Source organism: Megalobrama amblycephala, linkage group LG13, assembly GCF_018812025.1.
Source record: "Megalobrama amblycephala isolate DHTTF-2021 linkage group LG13, ASM1881202v1, whole genome shotgun sequence".
Taxonomy (NCBI): domain Eukaryota; kingdom Metazoa; phylum Chordata; class Actinopteri; order Cypriniformes; family Xenocyprididae; genus Megalobrama; species Megalobrama amblycephala.
This window is the reverse complement of record NC_063056.1, coordinates 6778133-6794834: the sequence shown is the minus strand read 5'-3', so window position 1 is coordinate 6794834 and position 16702 is coordinate 6778133. Positions and strand designations below refer to the sequence as shown.

General features: G+C 36.8%; 1 protein-coding gene across 1 annotated transcript; it reads left to right on the top strand.

The window, feature by feature from the left end:
• The first annotated feature begins 338 nt into the window (after window positions 1–338).
• On the top strand, window positions 339–10691 carry pxdc1b (PX domain containing 1b). Its single transcript, XM_048152883.1, has 6 exons — window positions 339–782; window positions 877–1212; window positions 8749–8840; window positions 9011–9128; window positions 9313–9424; window positions 9951–10691. Exons 2-6 carry the CDS (start codon window positions 963–965, stop codon window positions 10078–10080), a joined length of 702 nt encoding a protein of 233 aa, XP_048008840.1. The 5' UTR covers window positions 339–782; window positions 877–962; the 3' UTR covers window positions 10081–10691.
• The last annotated feature ends 6011 nt before the right edge of the window (window positions 10692–16702 follow it).

Sequence of the window (16702 nt, the reverse complement as noted above, 5' to 3'; positions counted from 1 at the left end):
TCAAGGTGTCTGAATGAATTTACACAGTCAAACCAAAATTTATTCAGACACCTTGAACATTTCATTTCATTGTCCTTGTGATAACTTATATATCTATATAAAGTTGTATAAATATACTGTATATATAAATTGTCCTAGTGATAACTTCCATGTGTAACAATATATTGTATATTTATATAGTTATATAAAGTATATTTTAAATTAATTTCACAGAATTTTATAAATTTTAAAACGACAATAAGACCACGGATGTAAAATGACCAGACTTCCCAAATATAGAGCACATGCTCACAGAATGACGTTCACTGGGTGTGAGTGAGTGATCAGTCTCTCTCTCTCTCTCTCTCTCTCTCTCAGATGTGAATTCCTCGCATAGAGGGAAGGAGGGGTGAAGACGCAACTTCTGCCAATAGAAGGAAACGCTGTCTTTTTTATGTATCAAACTCTCGGCCTGTTTTCGGCGTCCGTTATACACTCTGCTCAGCTGATTGACTCTGGACTTTATCTGTGATTAACATCATCTAATGGGATTAAAGAGGCTCAGTTACCGATGTGTACAAGGCAACTGTCGCAATCCGTTATATTAAGTTGCATCAGACATTTAAGAGAACGCCCAAACTTTTTTGATGAATAGATGTGCGTAATTTTGGATAAAACGCGCTACGTCTTGACATCTACGCACCAAGCGAAAGAAAAACGAAAGGGCGATAGAAATGTTTAGGATAGAATAGAAACTAGGCTACTTATTTAGTTGCGCTATTCTTGCATATCCGTCTGCAGACGTACGTAAACGAATCGAAATCGTAAGTTCCTTTAAAGGCTTTTGGATGCAAACTCATATTTTTATTACCTGTACATTTGTTATTTCCCATTCAGACTTGCAAATTAGTCAGTTTGAGCGACGTAAATGCTGTTGAAGTTGAGCAGAATATCCACAGAATGCTGGAGTGAGGGCACTGAAGATGGCATCGGCGATTTTTGAGGGCACATCCCTGGTGAACATGTTCGTGAAGGATTGTTGGGTTAACGGGATTCGCAGGCTCATCATTAGAGGAGAGGAAGAGGAGTTCTTTGAAATAAGGACTGAATGGTCGGACAGAAACATTCTTTACCTTCACAGAAGCTCCTCAGATTTGGGAAGACTTTTAAAAAGACTCCTGGAGTGTTTCCCCGAAGACAGACGACATTTATCAGAGTCTCCTCTGATAGTAGGTGGGTGCGAAGTGTTATTATAGATAAAGTGCAATCAGTTCTACTTGACCTATTCTATTCTATTCTATTCTATTGTTCAACACTAACTTAGGCTACTGTACAGTAGGTGTAGGCTATATAGTAACGCAGTACAAATACGTCGTTTGTAGGCTACAATAGGCTACGTCTTTACTTCCTAACATTTTTGTTGACTTCTGCTTTTACTTCACTGCATTTTAAAGAGCAAATTGATACTTTTACTCCGAAATATTTCTGCAGACCCTTTCCTTACATTTGCTATTGCAAAGATAAAAAAAAGTCAAATTAGCTGCGGATCAATAGCGATATCCAGTTCACGAATAATTGTTGCCCAAATTGTTATTCTCTATTTATTTCTACTTTATCCAACTATACCACGCCGTCCTGTTCTATTCTATTATACTTTACAGTGCTCTTTTTTTTTCTCTTTTCTGATCTACCCTACTCTAGATGAGTATATTCACTATTGTACCGTACTCTACTATTACAGTTCCCTACTTTATTCTGCACTACTATTCTACTTTTCCCTAAAATGTAAACAACAATGAAAAAAAAAAATAATCTTAAAATGCTATTTCTACTGGATTAAAATGACTTTTGTTGGTTGAACATGAATTAGTAAGGTTTATTCAGTAATATTAAATAATATTTTGTCTAGAATAAAGCCAGTTAATTTAGCACCTGAAGATGAATATTGGGTACTGTATTCTAATTTCAAAATTCAGATGTTTTCCATCAGAAAAGACCCACCAGCAAACATGTTTCTTTGTTTGGGGACAAGGTTCAAGTATTCTGCTTAATAATTCACACTGGACTAGATACAGTGACACACAAACCAGACCTATCATGTGGCTCCTTGCTTTCTGAAACAGATGAGTCAGTGACTAGCTTTCTGAATATAGAGCAGCCTCTTTTTTTTTTTTAGATTTCACATGCCAAGACAGGTCATACACACTTCTATTGGGATTAAATTGTTAAATTAGGCTTAAATTCCAATGAAAACCTGCATAACTGCATTATTGCAGCATAACTGCTGTGCTAAAATTTCAAATAGGCCCAAACTGCAATTGTCCCATAAAGCACTTAAAGATGAGTCCTATAGTTTGATCAACTCTGACCCAATTGGGTCAGCTTTCTTTCCTCAGTAGTGTCCTCTCATAATGCATCTTCACTGTTAGGACTTTGTGATTTGTGAGTTTTCTGAGTTTTGACAAATATCTTCATTGTGCAAGATGAGATGACTGTTAAATTTGTCTCATTGTGAAACAATAGAAAATGGTATAGTTCATGTTTTTGTTTGACTTAAAGATATCAGTTTGCAGTGTTAAACTATTTAATATAGTTAATAACAGTGCATTTCAAGTCAAATGACTTGCAGAACTCTTTTAACCAGACATTTCAGACAAGCATGATTGTGTGACATTGCATCTAGATACATGGCAGTGTGCTTGCAGGTTTTGTGACTGGTATGCAATTAATGTTGGCGTGATACCTAGCACGTTAACTTGTTTTGGGTTGACGATTTTGTCTTTGTCTGTAGCCTCCGAAGCAGAGTTAGTCTTGGAAACCATGTGCCAAAGGGCTTTTATATAGTTGCTGCAATGCATGACCTTTATCCCTCAGACAGAAATAAGCATTTACATCCTTTGAAAATAAAATCACCGGCACCATGGAAACAAGACAAGAACGAAATTACTTTCAGAATACTGACTGTTTTCACACCTCTTTCACTTTTTTTTTTGTACCTTTTTATATGTGGTCAAGATGTTATTGGAGTCAGTTGAGTTCAGGTGTTTGTTTTACTGTTAGTGTTGTACAAAAGTCTGTTCACCTCTCTTCATTGTCCATTCCATTCCTTTCGCCATGCTTAAGGTTAAATTTGCATAAAGTTTCAGAAGTGTAAAAATTGCCTAGCACTGAGTGGATACTTAACCTCTTTGGCTCCTTCTTGTCTCTATCTATGATTCCATTGGCCCGCTGCTTGTTTTTAAGTGAAAAAGTATAATATTCACAACAAGTGAGACATATAGTGTTCTCTGGTATATGTCATTATGAGGCTGAGTATATGCTGTAAGGGGCGCCTCCTAAATGTAGCGCCTCTGTGGCATCAGTGACCTCACACACATGCACACAGAGCTCAAGCCAATGATACTTCACATCCAGCTTATTGAGTTCAGGTGTTTGTTAAGTGATTTTTGCCTTGTGGATTGTTAAAAAAATCCCATAGACTTACATTGATTGATGGATCTGAGCCATATACAGGGTCCAGAATGCTAGTCTTCGAGGTGGGCAATCACCCACTTTAACAATTGTATAATGCACAAACAACCATCCAGAACTCTTTAGAAACCAGCTAATAACTGCAAAACATCATCATATGTACTTACAGCTCTGTGGAAATTAATTATCTCCATGATCGATTGCAATACAGCTTGAGTAAGTTTTAAACTTGCATGTATAGAAATTCATGGATCAAAATACATATAATTACACAAGAAACGTGTTTAAAAATGTGTTGGGTGAAAATGACAGCTTTGATGAGATAATTTGCTGCAAATGTGCTACTCACCATAAAACACAAAAAAATGACACTGTCTACAGGTTAGAGACTGCAATAAAAAACATTAATAGTTCTGATAAGATGCCATTTGAAATGGACTCTGATGTAATATATTACTGTTTTGTTTGTTAGTTTAATGAAAATGTATAATTATTCCAGTGAGCTAGTGTTTACTAGTATCTAGTGTAATAAACAGCACTTAAACCATTTAAAACTATTTAAAATACAATTGCATTTTTTATTGTTGTGATATGAAGAGGAAATGTATCAATAACAGAAGAAAAAAAATGCATATTGGTTATCGTACACATGAACAAACAAATAATCTGTATTAAAAAAAACACATTATCAATTGATACCTTTAATGAGCTAATCAGCTTTCCAGAACACCATAGAGAAACCATAGAGTTTTGTACTTGCAGATTCATTTCTTTAAAATAGTCTTGTACTTGTACAGTAGTTAGCCAAAACCTTTAGAAATGTAGCTTAACTTCCTCTGTCTTTGTGATTTTATCAAAGTCTGCTTTTGCTGGTTTGGACCACTGATGCAAACACGTATCTATTTAATTCACTGCAAAAATGTGCTAAAGTCCCAAAGCACGGCTATGTAGATAACGTGTTAATGGATTACAGAGCAATCAACATGAACAGACATGACTAGATATTTTTACTCTTATTTCTCTTTTTCAGCATCAGACAGGTTTCTTGTGAAACAGTTTTGTTGTTATCAGTTCTTGAGTTTAGTACATCTGCTGGAGTGAACTGCTAGTTTAGCCACATCATGCTGAGTGTTTACAACAGCTTTATGTACTGAATAATGTTTAAATTATGTTATATTATAGTGTTATATTGTGTCTAAGGGGCAGTTTGGTAAATGTTAATGCTGATTAGTGGAGAATATCAATGAACTTGGTGAAAGACCAGGTTTCAAAGTGGTTCCCCCATCTGTTTGGTTTGTGTAACACATGGCTCCTCTTTTGTTATCCATCTGGAAACAGTTCAAACCAAAATGGTGGCAAAATGGAAATGGATCAGATATGTGCTCTTTCCCCATAGGGAGAACATTGAAGGTAGAGTGCTTGAGAGTGTCTTTTTAAACACACAAACACTGCAATTTTACCCAACAGCTTAAATCTTTAGCCCACAGGAAACTGACACTTCCACAGCAAATCCTGACAGGAAGAACCCTGGACGAGCACGGATATCTGTTCAGACAAACAGTACAGCTGGATTAAGTCGAATTTAGCTGGTGTCTTGTTTGGGAAAGAGCAATATCTTCCTTAAGCATCTCATATTTTCCTATATATAGATGATTTACTGCAACATGAATGTTGTTTTAGGGGGCAATTGTGGCCTAATGGTTAGAGAGTTGGACTCAAATTCAGAGTATAGGACACATCACTTCATTTGTTTTGCATCTGTCTTGACTCATGATGCCGAAGTGTTTATCAAAAACACTTCTGCATGTCTAATGAGCTCTATATAAGCTTAACACAGTTTTCTGTCCATGGAAACATTTAAAGGTCAGTTCTTTTTGTTCAGCACAGTGCTATGCGTATTTTATGCATTTTGCTCTTTAATTCTGTTGTGCATAAAAGTGTCAAGTTTGAAAAATGAACAGAGGAGAAATTATTCCAAATAGGTTTTATCTGTCAGCAAGCCAAATCCTCTGATTTGTTGCCTGTACAATATGTTCTTTCAGATTGTATGATAAAGGTAAACATGGGAAATTTAAAAAGACACAGCATAATTCAGCTTAGGCTGGTAGAGTCATTATGTTCCAAAGATGATTTAATAAAAACCTCTATACTGCCCTGAGGGGTGATGTCATCAGCATGAGACATTAGTAAAGAATAGTCATTACATCAGTCTGGAGTTTTGTGGAGTCTTTCACAGCCTGAATATAAAGAGGCTGTTGTGTAAATTCTTTGTTTGTGACTAGAGATTGTGGTCATTGTTGTCATCACCATCATCATAATTACAGCTCTGGGTTGGTCTGGATGATTAGACATGCTGACCAAAACAGCACATTCGTCATTGTTTTCAGTATGACTTTCAGTATGAATCCATTAAAAATTGTAATTAAATCTATTAGATGATATGCTGATTAATTATTGAAATAAATATAAATTAACCATAAAGAGAATATAAAGGAAGGTGAAGTATATATATATGTTCGAGTTTTGAATGAAGCCTCTTTTGCTCAACTATTTATTTGTTCAAATATATATATATATATATATATATATATATATATATATATATATATATATATATATATATATATATATATATATATATACACCGATCGGGCATAACATTATGACCACCTTCCTAATATTGTGTGACCTGTCGAGGCATGGACTCCACTAGACCCCTGAAGGTGTGCTGTGGTATCTGACATCAAGATGTTAGCAGCAGGTCCTTTATGTCCTGTAAGTTGCGAGGTGGGGCCTCCATGGATTGGACTTGTTTGTTCAGCACATCCCACAGATGCTCCACTGGATTGAGATCTGGGGAATTTGGAGGCCAAGTCAACACCTCAAACTCATTGTTGTGCTCCTCAAACCATTCCTGAACATTTTTGCTTTGTGGCAGGGCACATTATCCTGCTGGACCCACAGTTTCCCAGCAGAACATTGCCCAAAGCATCACACTGCCTCCGCTGGCTTGCCTTCTTCCCATACTGCATCCTGGTGCCATGTGTTCCCCAGATAAGTGACACAAACACACCTGGCCATCCACGTGATGTAAAAGAAAACATGATTCATCAGACCAGGCCACCTTCTTCCATTGCTCCGTGGTCCAGTTCTGATGCTCATGTGCCCACTGTTGGCGCTTTTGGCAGTGGACATCATCAAAATCAACAACATGTTAAACCATATACCGACTAAGCTATTGAAAGAGATGCTTCCAGAGGTCATAGATTCTCTTCTTAATATTGTTAATTAATCTTTATCATTAGGATACATACCAGAAACTTTTAAGCTGGCTATTATTAAACCTCTTATTAAAAAACGACAACTTGATCCTAGAGAATTAGTCAATTACAGGCCAATCTCGAATCTACCTTTTCTGTCAAAAATACTAGAAAAGGCAGTATCATCACAACTACATTCCTTCTTGGAAAGAAATGGTGTCTGTGAGGTTTTCCAGTCAGGATTTAGACCGTACCATAGTACTGAGACTGCTCTCACAGTTACAAATGATTTGCTCTTATCATCAGATCATGGTTGTATCTCTCTATTAGTGTTACTAGATCTCAGTGCTGCATTTGACACCATCGACCACAATATTCTTTTGAATAGACTTGAAAATTATGTTGGCATTAGTGGAATTGCATTGGCACGGTTCAAATCTTACTTATCTGAACACTATCAGTTTGCAGTAGTAAAAGAAGAGATGTCATATTGATCACAAGTTCAATATGGACCGCAAGGCTCAGTACTAGGACCATTGCTTTTCACTCTGTACATGCTACCCTTGGGAGATATCATTAGGAAGCATGGCGTTAGTTTTCACTGTTACACTGATGATACTCAGCTCTATATTTCTTCAAGCCCTGATAAAACTTACCAATTCACAAAATTAACGGAATGCATAGCTGATATAAAAAATTGGATGACCAGTAATTTCTTACTACTAAATTCAGAAAAAACAGAGATTCTAATTTTTGGACCAAAAACTTCTTCATGTAATAACCTAGAATACTGTCTAACAATTTATGGCTGCTCTGTTAAGTCTTCGTCGTCAGTTAGGAACCTGGGTGTGCTCTTTGATACCAATCTTTCATTTGAAATTCACGTTTTTAGCATCTGTAAAACTGCATTCTTCCATCTTAAAAATATATCTAAACTACGACATGCTCTTAATGACAAATGCAGAACAGTTAGTTCATGCGTTCATGACCTCAAGGCTAGATTACTGTAATGCTCTACTGGGTGGTTGTTCCGCTCACCTGTTAAACAAACTACAGCTGGTCCAAAATGCAGCATCTAGAGTTCTTACTAGAACCAGGAAGTATGACCATACTAGCCCGGTTCTGTCAACACTGCATTGGCTCCCTGTTAAACATTGTGTAGATTTTAAAATCTTGCTACTTACTTAGAAATGGTCATGCTTTAACTTTGCAATTTCTAGTGTTGCATTAGTATAGCATCCTTCTCATGGGCATTTAATAATTTTTGACTTTTCAGTATGAGTTAAATCTCTTTTTTTGGCTTGTTTTATTTGTAAAAGAAACCCTGCTTAATAATTATCCACACCTGAATATAAGGCGTTTTTCACTTCTAGCCTTTATGAACAATTATATATCACTTATAAATGATTAAATACAAAATTAATAGTAGTTATTAGATTGATGTGTGTGTGTGTGTGTGTGTGTGTGTGTGTGTGTGTGTATATATATATATATATATATATATATATATATACACACACACACACACACACACACACACACACAATGGCTGGACATAAAGAAACACTTCCATAATCTGGCACATCCTCTCTTGTATACCACTCTTGTGGACTTCAATTATGTCACCTAGAAGGAATGTCTTCACTTTTGTGAATACTATCTTGAATGGACAGATAATGGGTTGAGTATTGTTAATACAAAGGTCAGGACCTTTATCAAACGGGTTCACATTTAAGTCTACCTTTTTTAAACCAGACAGGATTTTTTTCTGTGGTCTGTTACATGTTTTATGAGGTGAGATAAAGTTGTTTTAGGTGTTGCCTGTAAGTAAATTCACCACAACCTTGTCTAGACTGCACAATAATTGCTTGTAAATGGAGAGGTAAAATAGTTATTGGCCTGTTATTGAATTAGTCAATGAACCATATCTCATAAGACTGCACATAAAAAAAATCATGAGCTGAGAGGTAGAATACTGATCTGATGTAAAAGATTTTTTAGAAAGGCTGGATATGCTGATATGTTTGTGCTCTCACAGGGCTTGTGAAGATTAAAGAAGCAAGAGACATTGAGACAAAACTAAATGAAGTGGAGCGACTGTTGAAAAACGCCATTAACATGCCCTGGAAGGTGAGAGATCTAGCTGATGACACCGTAAGGGAAAAAAGGCTTGTTTATTATTAAAGTGTGACTGTAACAAACAAGAAACATGTATTGTTATTTTACTTTTTTACCTGAGCATCATCCTGAATGACTTGCTAAGGTCTTATCATAAGCTCATAAAAGGATGTTTTTCTCAGTTTTCTAGGTCAGAGGTTGTCTTAACATTCTTTGAACGCTCGCCGCTAGACCAGGTCCTGAGGAATGACAATGTCCACAAGATTCAGCCATGCTTTCAAAGTCCAGTTAAGATTTCAGGTAGGCTTTTAATGATAAAATGCTGGTTAATATTGATGAATTTTACAATAAGTACATTATATAATAAGAATAGTATTGTTAATATAATTATTATTATGTTATTTATCTTTATAAATAACAGAAATTAATTAGACATATTTTCGGAGGTCATTTTATTTCTGACCATTTATTGACATCTCTACAGAGATCATGAGGTCTAATGGGTTTTGCCTGGCGAACACTGAGACCATTGTGTTTGATGAGAGCGTTCCACTGGACAAAGAGAGACCCTCCTCCACTGACTCAGCCCAGCACTCGTAAGTGTCTGACATTCCCTCTGTGTCATCCCAGTCCAAATGAGTATATACACACAAAGGAAATGTACAGTGAAAAAGCTTTGGTGTAGGAGACCCTTGATTACATTCATATAAAGTTTTTTGTTGTTGGTGTTTTTTACATCATCCATTGACTACATGCTTGAAGTAATGTTTTCCTTGAGTGCACAGTGGTCTGTCACACACAGGAAGTGGTACTTCCTTCCCTGGGTGTGAGAAGGAAGCTCTGGAATGAAACTCAAGACCCTCCCATAGATGTCTGATGACATTATTTCCACAATTATACATGATATACACAGTTCTTCATTACATCCTGAACACTGTTGATTAATACAGCATGTGAAGTCTTGTTAGAGTTGAAAATAAAAACAGCCTTTATTATAGAATTATGCCAATAATGTCTTAAAAATTGGCAGCTTGCTAGGTTTTGGAGTTATATTGTTTCTTAAAATGATGTTTTCCCATCATTTTATGTATTAAAATTCTTTAATAATCTCTGAATATGCAGGTATGATGAGGATGGGAGAGAATCTTTGGATCATGTGGATCAAGACCTGAGTGACGATGATCCTGAAGCTTATGTCACCAACCTGTCCTACTACCACCTGGTTCCTTTTGAAACTGACATCTTGGAGTGATGCGCACAATTCTGCATGGGTAGACATTCACGGGGGGGAATGAACCCCACCTCTGCAATGCAGATAGCCTGCATGTAATTTTTGCCAAGAGATGGGATGTGCTCTAAACGAGGTTAATTCTGATTGTGTTTATGCTGCAGGAAGAGTCTATATGAAGAGATTACCACTAGACATATAATCTGTCCATCAGATTTGGTGGCCCACAATGCTGTATGCTTCAATGCTGTGTTGACCAACGTGCCTCTTATTCAACATAGAGTCATACTGCAGACAAGAAAATATAATAGGAACTGACATAAGGAAAAAAATAAGTTGCTATTCCTGTTGCACAGATTGATGGTGGCCACTGTGTCCTAGTGATTTATCTTTTTCAAGGCCCAATGCCCAGAAAACCTGCCTGGAAAATTACATTTCTTCTTCAGAAAGAGTCTGCACTATGAAAATCAGTCCTTTGGCTTTAGTGGATGATCTGAAGATACTCCAGGAGAAGAAGATTTGCATAAGGATTTACCAAAATGGAAGGTTGTGATAGTAAAAGAACTTAAACATAAAATGCTGATTCAAATAGCCAAATACTGAAAAAAAAAAAAAAATAAAAAAAATAAATCCCATTTCAACAACTCACACCTTTGATGTTGTATTAAAGGTGCTTTATTAAAGGTGCCCTAGAATCAAAAATTGAATTTACCTTGGCATAGTTGAACAACAAGAGTTCAGTACATGGAAAAGACATACATTGAGGAAGCGCACGAGGGAGCGCACGATTTAAAGGGGCCCCGCAACCTGAATCGGTGCATAGTTAATGATGCCCCAAAATAGGCAGTTAAAAAAATTAATAAAAAAAAAATCTATGGGGTATTTTGAGCTGAAACTTCACAGACACATTCAGGGGACACCTTAGACTTATATTACATCTTGTAAAAACTGGTTCTAGGGCACCTTTAATCTTAGCCATTTCTGCCTTATGTGAAAGACTTTGGACATAGCTAAATTAAGTTTGCCAATGTATAAAGACATTTTTCTGAAGTGAATATTATTAGCTTAAGGCCTCTCTTCTACTCAACAAATATGGACAGTATCTGAACTTTCTTTTTTCCACTTGAACACAAAAGACGTGCACACACACTTGGCTCATGGCTTCTAGTACACACTTACACAAATATATACACACATGCACAAATACACGGCTACTTTGTAATGCAGTCATGTTTCCCTGACACCCGTGAGAAAGTTCTACTCTTTGTTTTGTTCTCAATTTCTGGTGCTTTAATAATCTTCTCCAACATTTTCAATTCTGGGTGAACTAACCCTTTAAGTAATTGTGTTTGAGATTATATATTTTTGCAACATGCAAGTAATCTGATGCTTGATTAAATGTGTTATTCTTTAGGATGTATATAATATTATCACAGCCTCAGACATGTCATGTCCATCATGTCTAGCCATAAAATATTACTTTGTGACTCCCTTTCTCAAATCTAAACCTGGATGCATGTGAGCAAAATACCAGATATATCAATGAAGTCTTGTTAAACACAAACACAAGGGCAGAATAATAGACTGCTTGTGCTTTAACTGATTAAAGTAGGCCTATATGGACATGACCAAATGCATAGCACATTACATATCAGACACAAAATATTTTACAGAGGTTATTTTTGTTCATTGGGATTTTAATTATTATTTTTATAAGCATTGAAAATAACTATTTCTGTCACGTTTTACATGTTGTACATTTATATACTGGCATTTTTGACTGGGGGGCTTGTGTGCACATCATTTATTGAAAATAATAGTAATTCATACAGTATATTTGAAATGATTTGCAAAACTTGTGAATAATTTATAAATAAACATGTGCCACTAAAGCTTTTGTGTAAATATAATGAGTTTGCGTTATGTTTTAGGTGGTTTACTTCTTCAGAATAGTCGAGTTATAGGCTAACACACTTGCTCCTTTAAATCAACTTTATTCACAGAAAGATATTCCTAAGTTCATATGCATACACCACTTGATTCCACAAATCGCATCTATAGAAGGACGTGTTTTATAGATTGGTAAGGCTGTTTCATTTTCACCTTTATTTCTGAAGAGCGCCACACTATCATAGCCTATCAGCCTATTTTTTAACGTTTACTGACACCTGCTGTTCATTCATAGTAATGTTATTAACTGTCAGATATCCATGGGTTTCAAAGACGTCACTTCTGCTATGCCCGCCGCCATATTTGTGTCCGAGATGGCAACTAACACAGCAGCGCTTCATTGTATTGATGGTCATCTTTAGCTTCAGCGTGAGTGCTCAAAAAGCAACACAAAACATTATCTACTATTGTGGCTGTCATAACATTTTAATTGTCTACACTATTGTATTAAAATATTGTGATAGTTGCTGTGTTTTGGCGTGTTGTTACAGGAAGAACGCATATACAACAGGAGCTATTCAGACTACGTTACTAGTTCAAGTTCATGCGCGCATAATTTTGTGCAAATATAAGTTGTAATTTTATGTTTATCTTGTATAAATATATATGAATTACCATATATAGGATGTGTTCCATTGAGTTAATTAACCTAGCAAAGTGCTTCAGTTTATGGGTGTTCAATCAGTGCGTGTAACGTTAGCTCAATCAGTAATTTTTTATTTTTTATTTTTTATTTTTTATTTTTATTTATTTATATAGCGCTTTTTACAATTGGTAATTGTTTCAAAGCAGCTTTACATATTAGAAGCACAGAAAAAAGAGAAGTGGTTAAAAATAAGCTGTACAAGCAAGCGTGGTAATATGTAACATATGCAAGATGGTGCTACATTAAGCCAATGTCAGCTGACTCCCAGGGGTGGAAAAAACACCCTAGGAGAAAAACCCAGCGTGCTAACACTGGGAAAAAAGTCCTAGGAGGGAAAAAAACCCTTGGAAGATATATATAATATATGTAAATGGATATGGAGATCAAAATCTGAATTATACATTTTTATTATAGAGATTAAAAATAGATTATATATATAAATATATGTAAGAGGATACGGAGAATAAAAATCTGAATTATAGATGCAGCCAGAACTGGATCTGTAGGCCCATTGTCTCCTGGGCTACGTTGTAGTCAGGTCCAGACACAGGTTCTCCATCTGATCTGGATACGGCCTGGATCCACACCCGGCAAACCTCAGGATAAGCAGAGAGACTGATATTAGCATAGATGCCATTCTTATTCTGATGTACAGGTATATCTAGTGTTATAGGAAATGTTCTCGGTTCCGGCCGACCTAATTGTTGCAGCGTAACAATCCTTTAACAGATTTGAAAAATGTTAATGTATTGATAATGTGTTATGTGTATGCAAGAGCAAAGAGATGTGTTTTTAGTCTAGATTTAAACTGACAGAGTGTGTCTGCTTCCCGAACAATGCTAGGAAGATTGTTCCAGAGTTTAGGTGCTAAATAGGAAAAGGATCTGCCACCTTCAGTTGATTTTGATATTCTGGGCATTATCAACTGGCCTGAATTCTGAGATCGCAATAGACGTGAAGGACTATAATGCACCAAGAGCTCGCTTAGATATTGGGGAGCTAAACCATTTAGAGCTTTATAAGTAAGTAGCAAGATTTTAAAATCTATACGATGTTTAATAGGGAGCCAATGTAATGTTGACAGAACTGGGCTAATATGGTCATACTTTCTGGTTCTAGTAAGAACTCTAGCTGCCGCATTTTGGACCAACTGTAGTCTGTTTAAAAGCCGAGCAGAACAACCACCCAGTAGAGCGTTACAGTAATCTAGTCTTGAGGTCATGAATGCATGAACCAACTGTTCCGCATTTGTCATTGAGAGCATATGTCGTAATTTAGATATATTTTTTAGATGGAAGGCGGCGGTTTTACAGATACTAGAAACATGACTTTCAAATGAAAGATTGGTATCAAAGAGCACACCCAGGTTCCTAACTGAGGACGAAGATTTAATGGAGCACCCGTCAAGTGTTAGAGAGTATTCAAGGTTTTTTTGTGAGGAAGTTTTTGGTCCAAAGATTAGGATATCAGTTTTTTCTGAATTTAATAATAAGAAATTTCTTGTCATCCAGTTTTTAATGTCAGCTATGCATTCTGTTAGTTTTGTGAATTTGTAGGTTTTGTCAGGGCGCGAGGAAATATAGAGCCGAGTATCGTCAGCGTAGCATTGAAAACTAACACCATGCTTCCTAATTATCTCTCCTAAGGGCAGCATGTACAGAGTGAAAAGCAACGGTCCTAGTACTGAGCCTTGTGGTACTCCATATTGAACTTGTGATCGATATGACATCTCTTCATTAACTACTACAGACTGATAACGGTCAGATAAGTAAGATCTGAACCATGCCAAAGCAATTCCACTAATGCCAATATAGTTTTCAAGTCTTTTTAAAAGAATGTTGTGATCGATAGTGTCAAAAGCAGCACTGAGATCTAATAACACTAATAGAGAAATACAGCCACGATCGGATGATAAGAGTAGATCGTTTGTAACTCTAACGAGAGCAGTCTCAGTACTATGGTATGGTCTAAATCCTGACTGGAAATCCTCACAGATTCCATTTCTTTCTAAAAAGGAGCACAGTTGTGTTGAAACTGCCTTTTCTAGTATCTTTGACAGAAAAGGTAGATTCGAGATTGGCCTGTAATTTACTAAATCTCTCGGATCTAGTTGAGGTTTTTTAATAAGAGGTTTAATAATAGCCGTAAAATGTGATTTGAGGAAAAAAATCTGTTATTGTTCGTGATCATTATTATTAACCAAACCATGTGTTCATGAAAATAATACGAGAACAATATAAGTGCTAGTTATTAAAAATAATGCATTCATTTTTTGAAAACATGAAAGTTTTAATATTACAGTAGTAAACATTGCTGTTTTGAGCTGCGCACGCTGAAGCTGACGAGAATCAAAACCCATAAACTGAAGGTTAATTAACTCAACTGAACACATCCTATATAAGATAATTAAGATATTTATACAAAATAAAAATATTACAACTAATATTTGCACAAAATCACGCACAGATGAACTTGAAGTAACGTAGTCAATAACTCCGAAACACAGCAAATAAGCCCAAAGAATTCACAACGTTATATCACAAGTGTAGCGCCCCCTACCCTTAACCTTTAATAGGGCGGAGCACCGGGTTTTGACAGATGTCTCCCGACTATAAATTAATATTCCCCCTATTACCCTATATGGCTATTGTAACCCAAAGTATCTATGCTTATACTCATTTAATAATATTTATATACAGCAAGGACCCTCAGACAAACAAGAATTACCTCAATCAAAGGGTAAGTATGAAAATATTAACACTAAAATTTATTTATAACAATAGGGAAATATAGAAATGAGTGGATATTATGTGTCAATAAAGATTAAAAAAAATAATAATAATAAAGGTCTGTTGTGTATATTACTTTTGCTACATACCTTTTAAAATACCGGTACAGCAATTCTCTACATATGAAAATCTTATATAATCCAAATTAATGAATTTCACAAAGATGGTACTCAATTACCAATATTAACAACACCAGACACAGTAATTAGATGAGGGAAAATCAAAACCTCATAATACATTTAGTTGGTAACAATAACCCCAAACAACAGTGTGAAATACCAAAGTAGAACGTAAAAGATTAGTTTAACAGTTAACTCACACAACCCACCCGTTGCAGGCCTGTAACGTTGCTGGGGAGCGTCGGGGCCTAGAAAGAAACAAATGGCCTCTTCACTCAATGAGCCAAACAAAACAACAGATCACCTGAACGCCTTTTTTAGGCAGCTGAACTCCGCAATTTCCTCCTTGGAAGCGGCCAATCATCCAGTCGTGTCCCCGGCAGTCGTCAGAAGAGCGGCGTGAATCTCTCCCGGATGAGCGCGAGGAATGGATTTTCGCGTGCGGCCTCGCCCAGAGATTCAACTCCCCCCGGCAGTCGGCAGAAGGGCGCCGCGAGTCTCTCACGTAAACAGCGAGGATATAGTGTGCGGCCTCGCTCAGAAGTTTCTGTTCTCAGAAATCAGTCTCCTCCACGAATAAACTAGACTCTAATGTCTCTTGCAGTCAATAACGTCTCCGGTTACTATGGTAACCTCGGTTCCCTGAGAGACGGGAACGAGACATGGCGTTAGAAGCTGACGCTTGGGGACTCCCTTTTCTCCTAATTCTCCTGAAATCCTATTGCACAACACCAGTGAAGTTGCAACTCTCACTGGCCAATGCCAGCCAAGACGGCGAAAGGGGGGCGGTACCCGCCACTATATAATGCGCCGTCCTGGCGGCATAAGCTCAGAATCTTCCGACTGAACGAGAGTACAGCAGACCTGAGCGGTGAACACAGCAGTCTACGCCATGTCTCGTTCCCGTCTCTCAGGGAACCGAGGTTACCATAGTAACCGGAGACGTTCCCTTTCGAGAACGGTCTCTCGACATGGCGTCAGAAGCTGACGCTTGGGGACTGTATAGAACAACGCCGTGGGAACAGCGAAGAAGAGAAGCTCAGCCACTGCGGAGCTACTATGAACAGTAATAAAACATAATCCCCAACGAGTACACACCTACGAAATGCTTATAACGTGGTTACTCATCTAACACTGTATGC

Coding starts and splice junctions, on each gene's coding strand:
- pxdc1b (XM_048152883.1), top strand. CDS start 963: ATGGCATCGGCGATTTTTGAGGGCACATCCCTGGTGAACATGTTCGTG. Junction 1,213..8,748: donor AGAGTCTCCTCTGATAGTAG/GTGGGTGCGAAG, acceptor GTGCTCTCACAG/GGCTTGTGAAGATTAAAGAA. Junction 9,425..9,950: donor ACTGACTCAGCCCAGCACTC/GTAAGTGTCTGA, acceptor CTGAATATGCAG/GTATGATGAGGATGGGAGAG.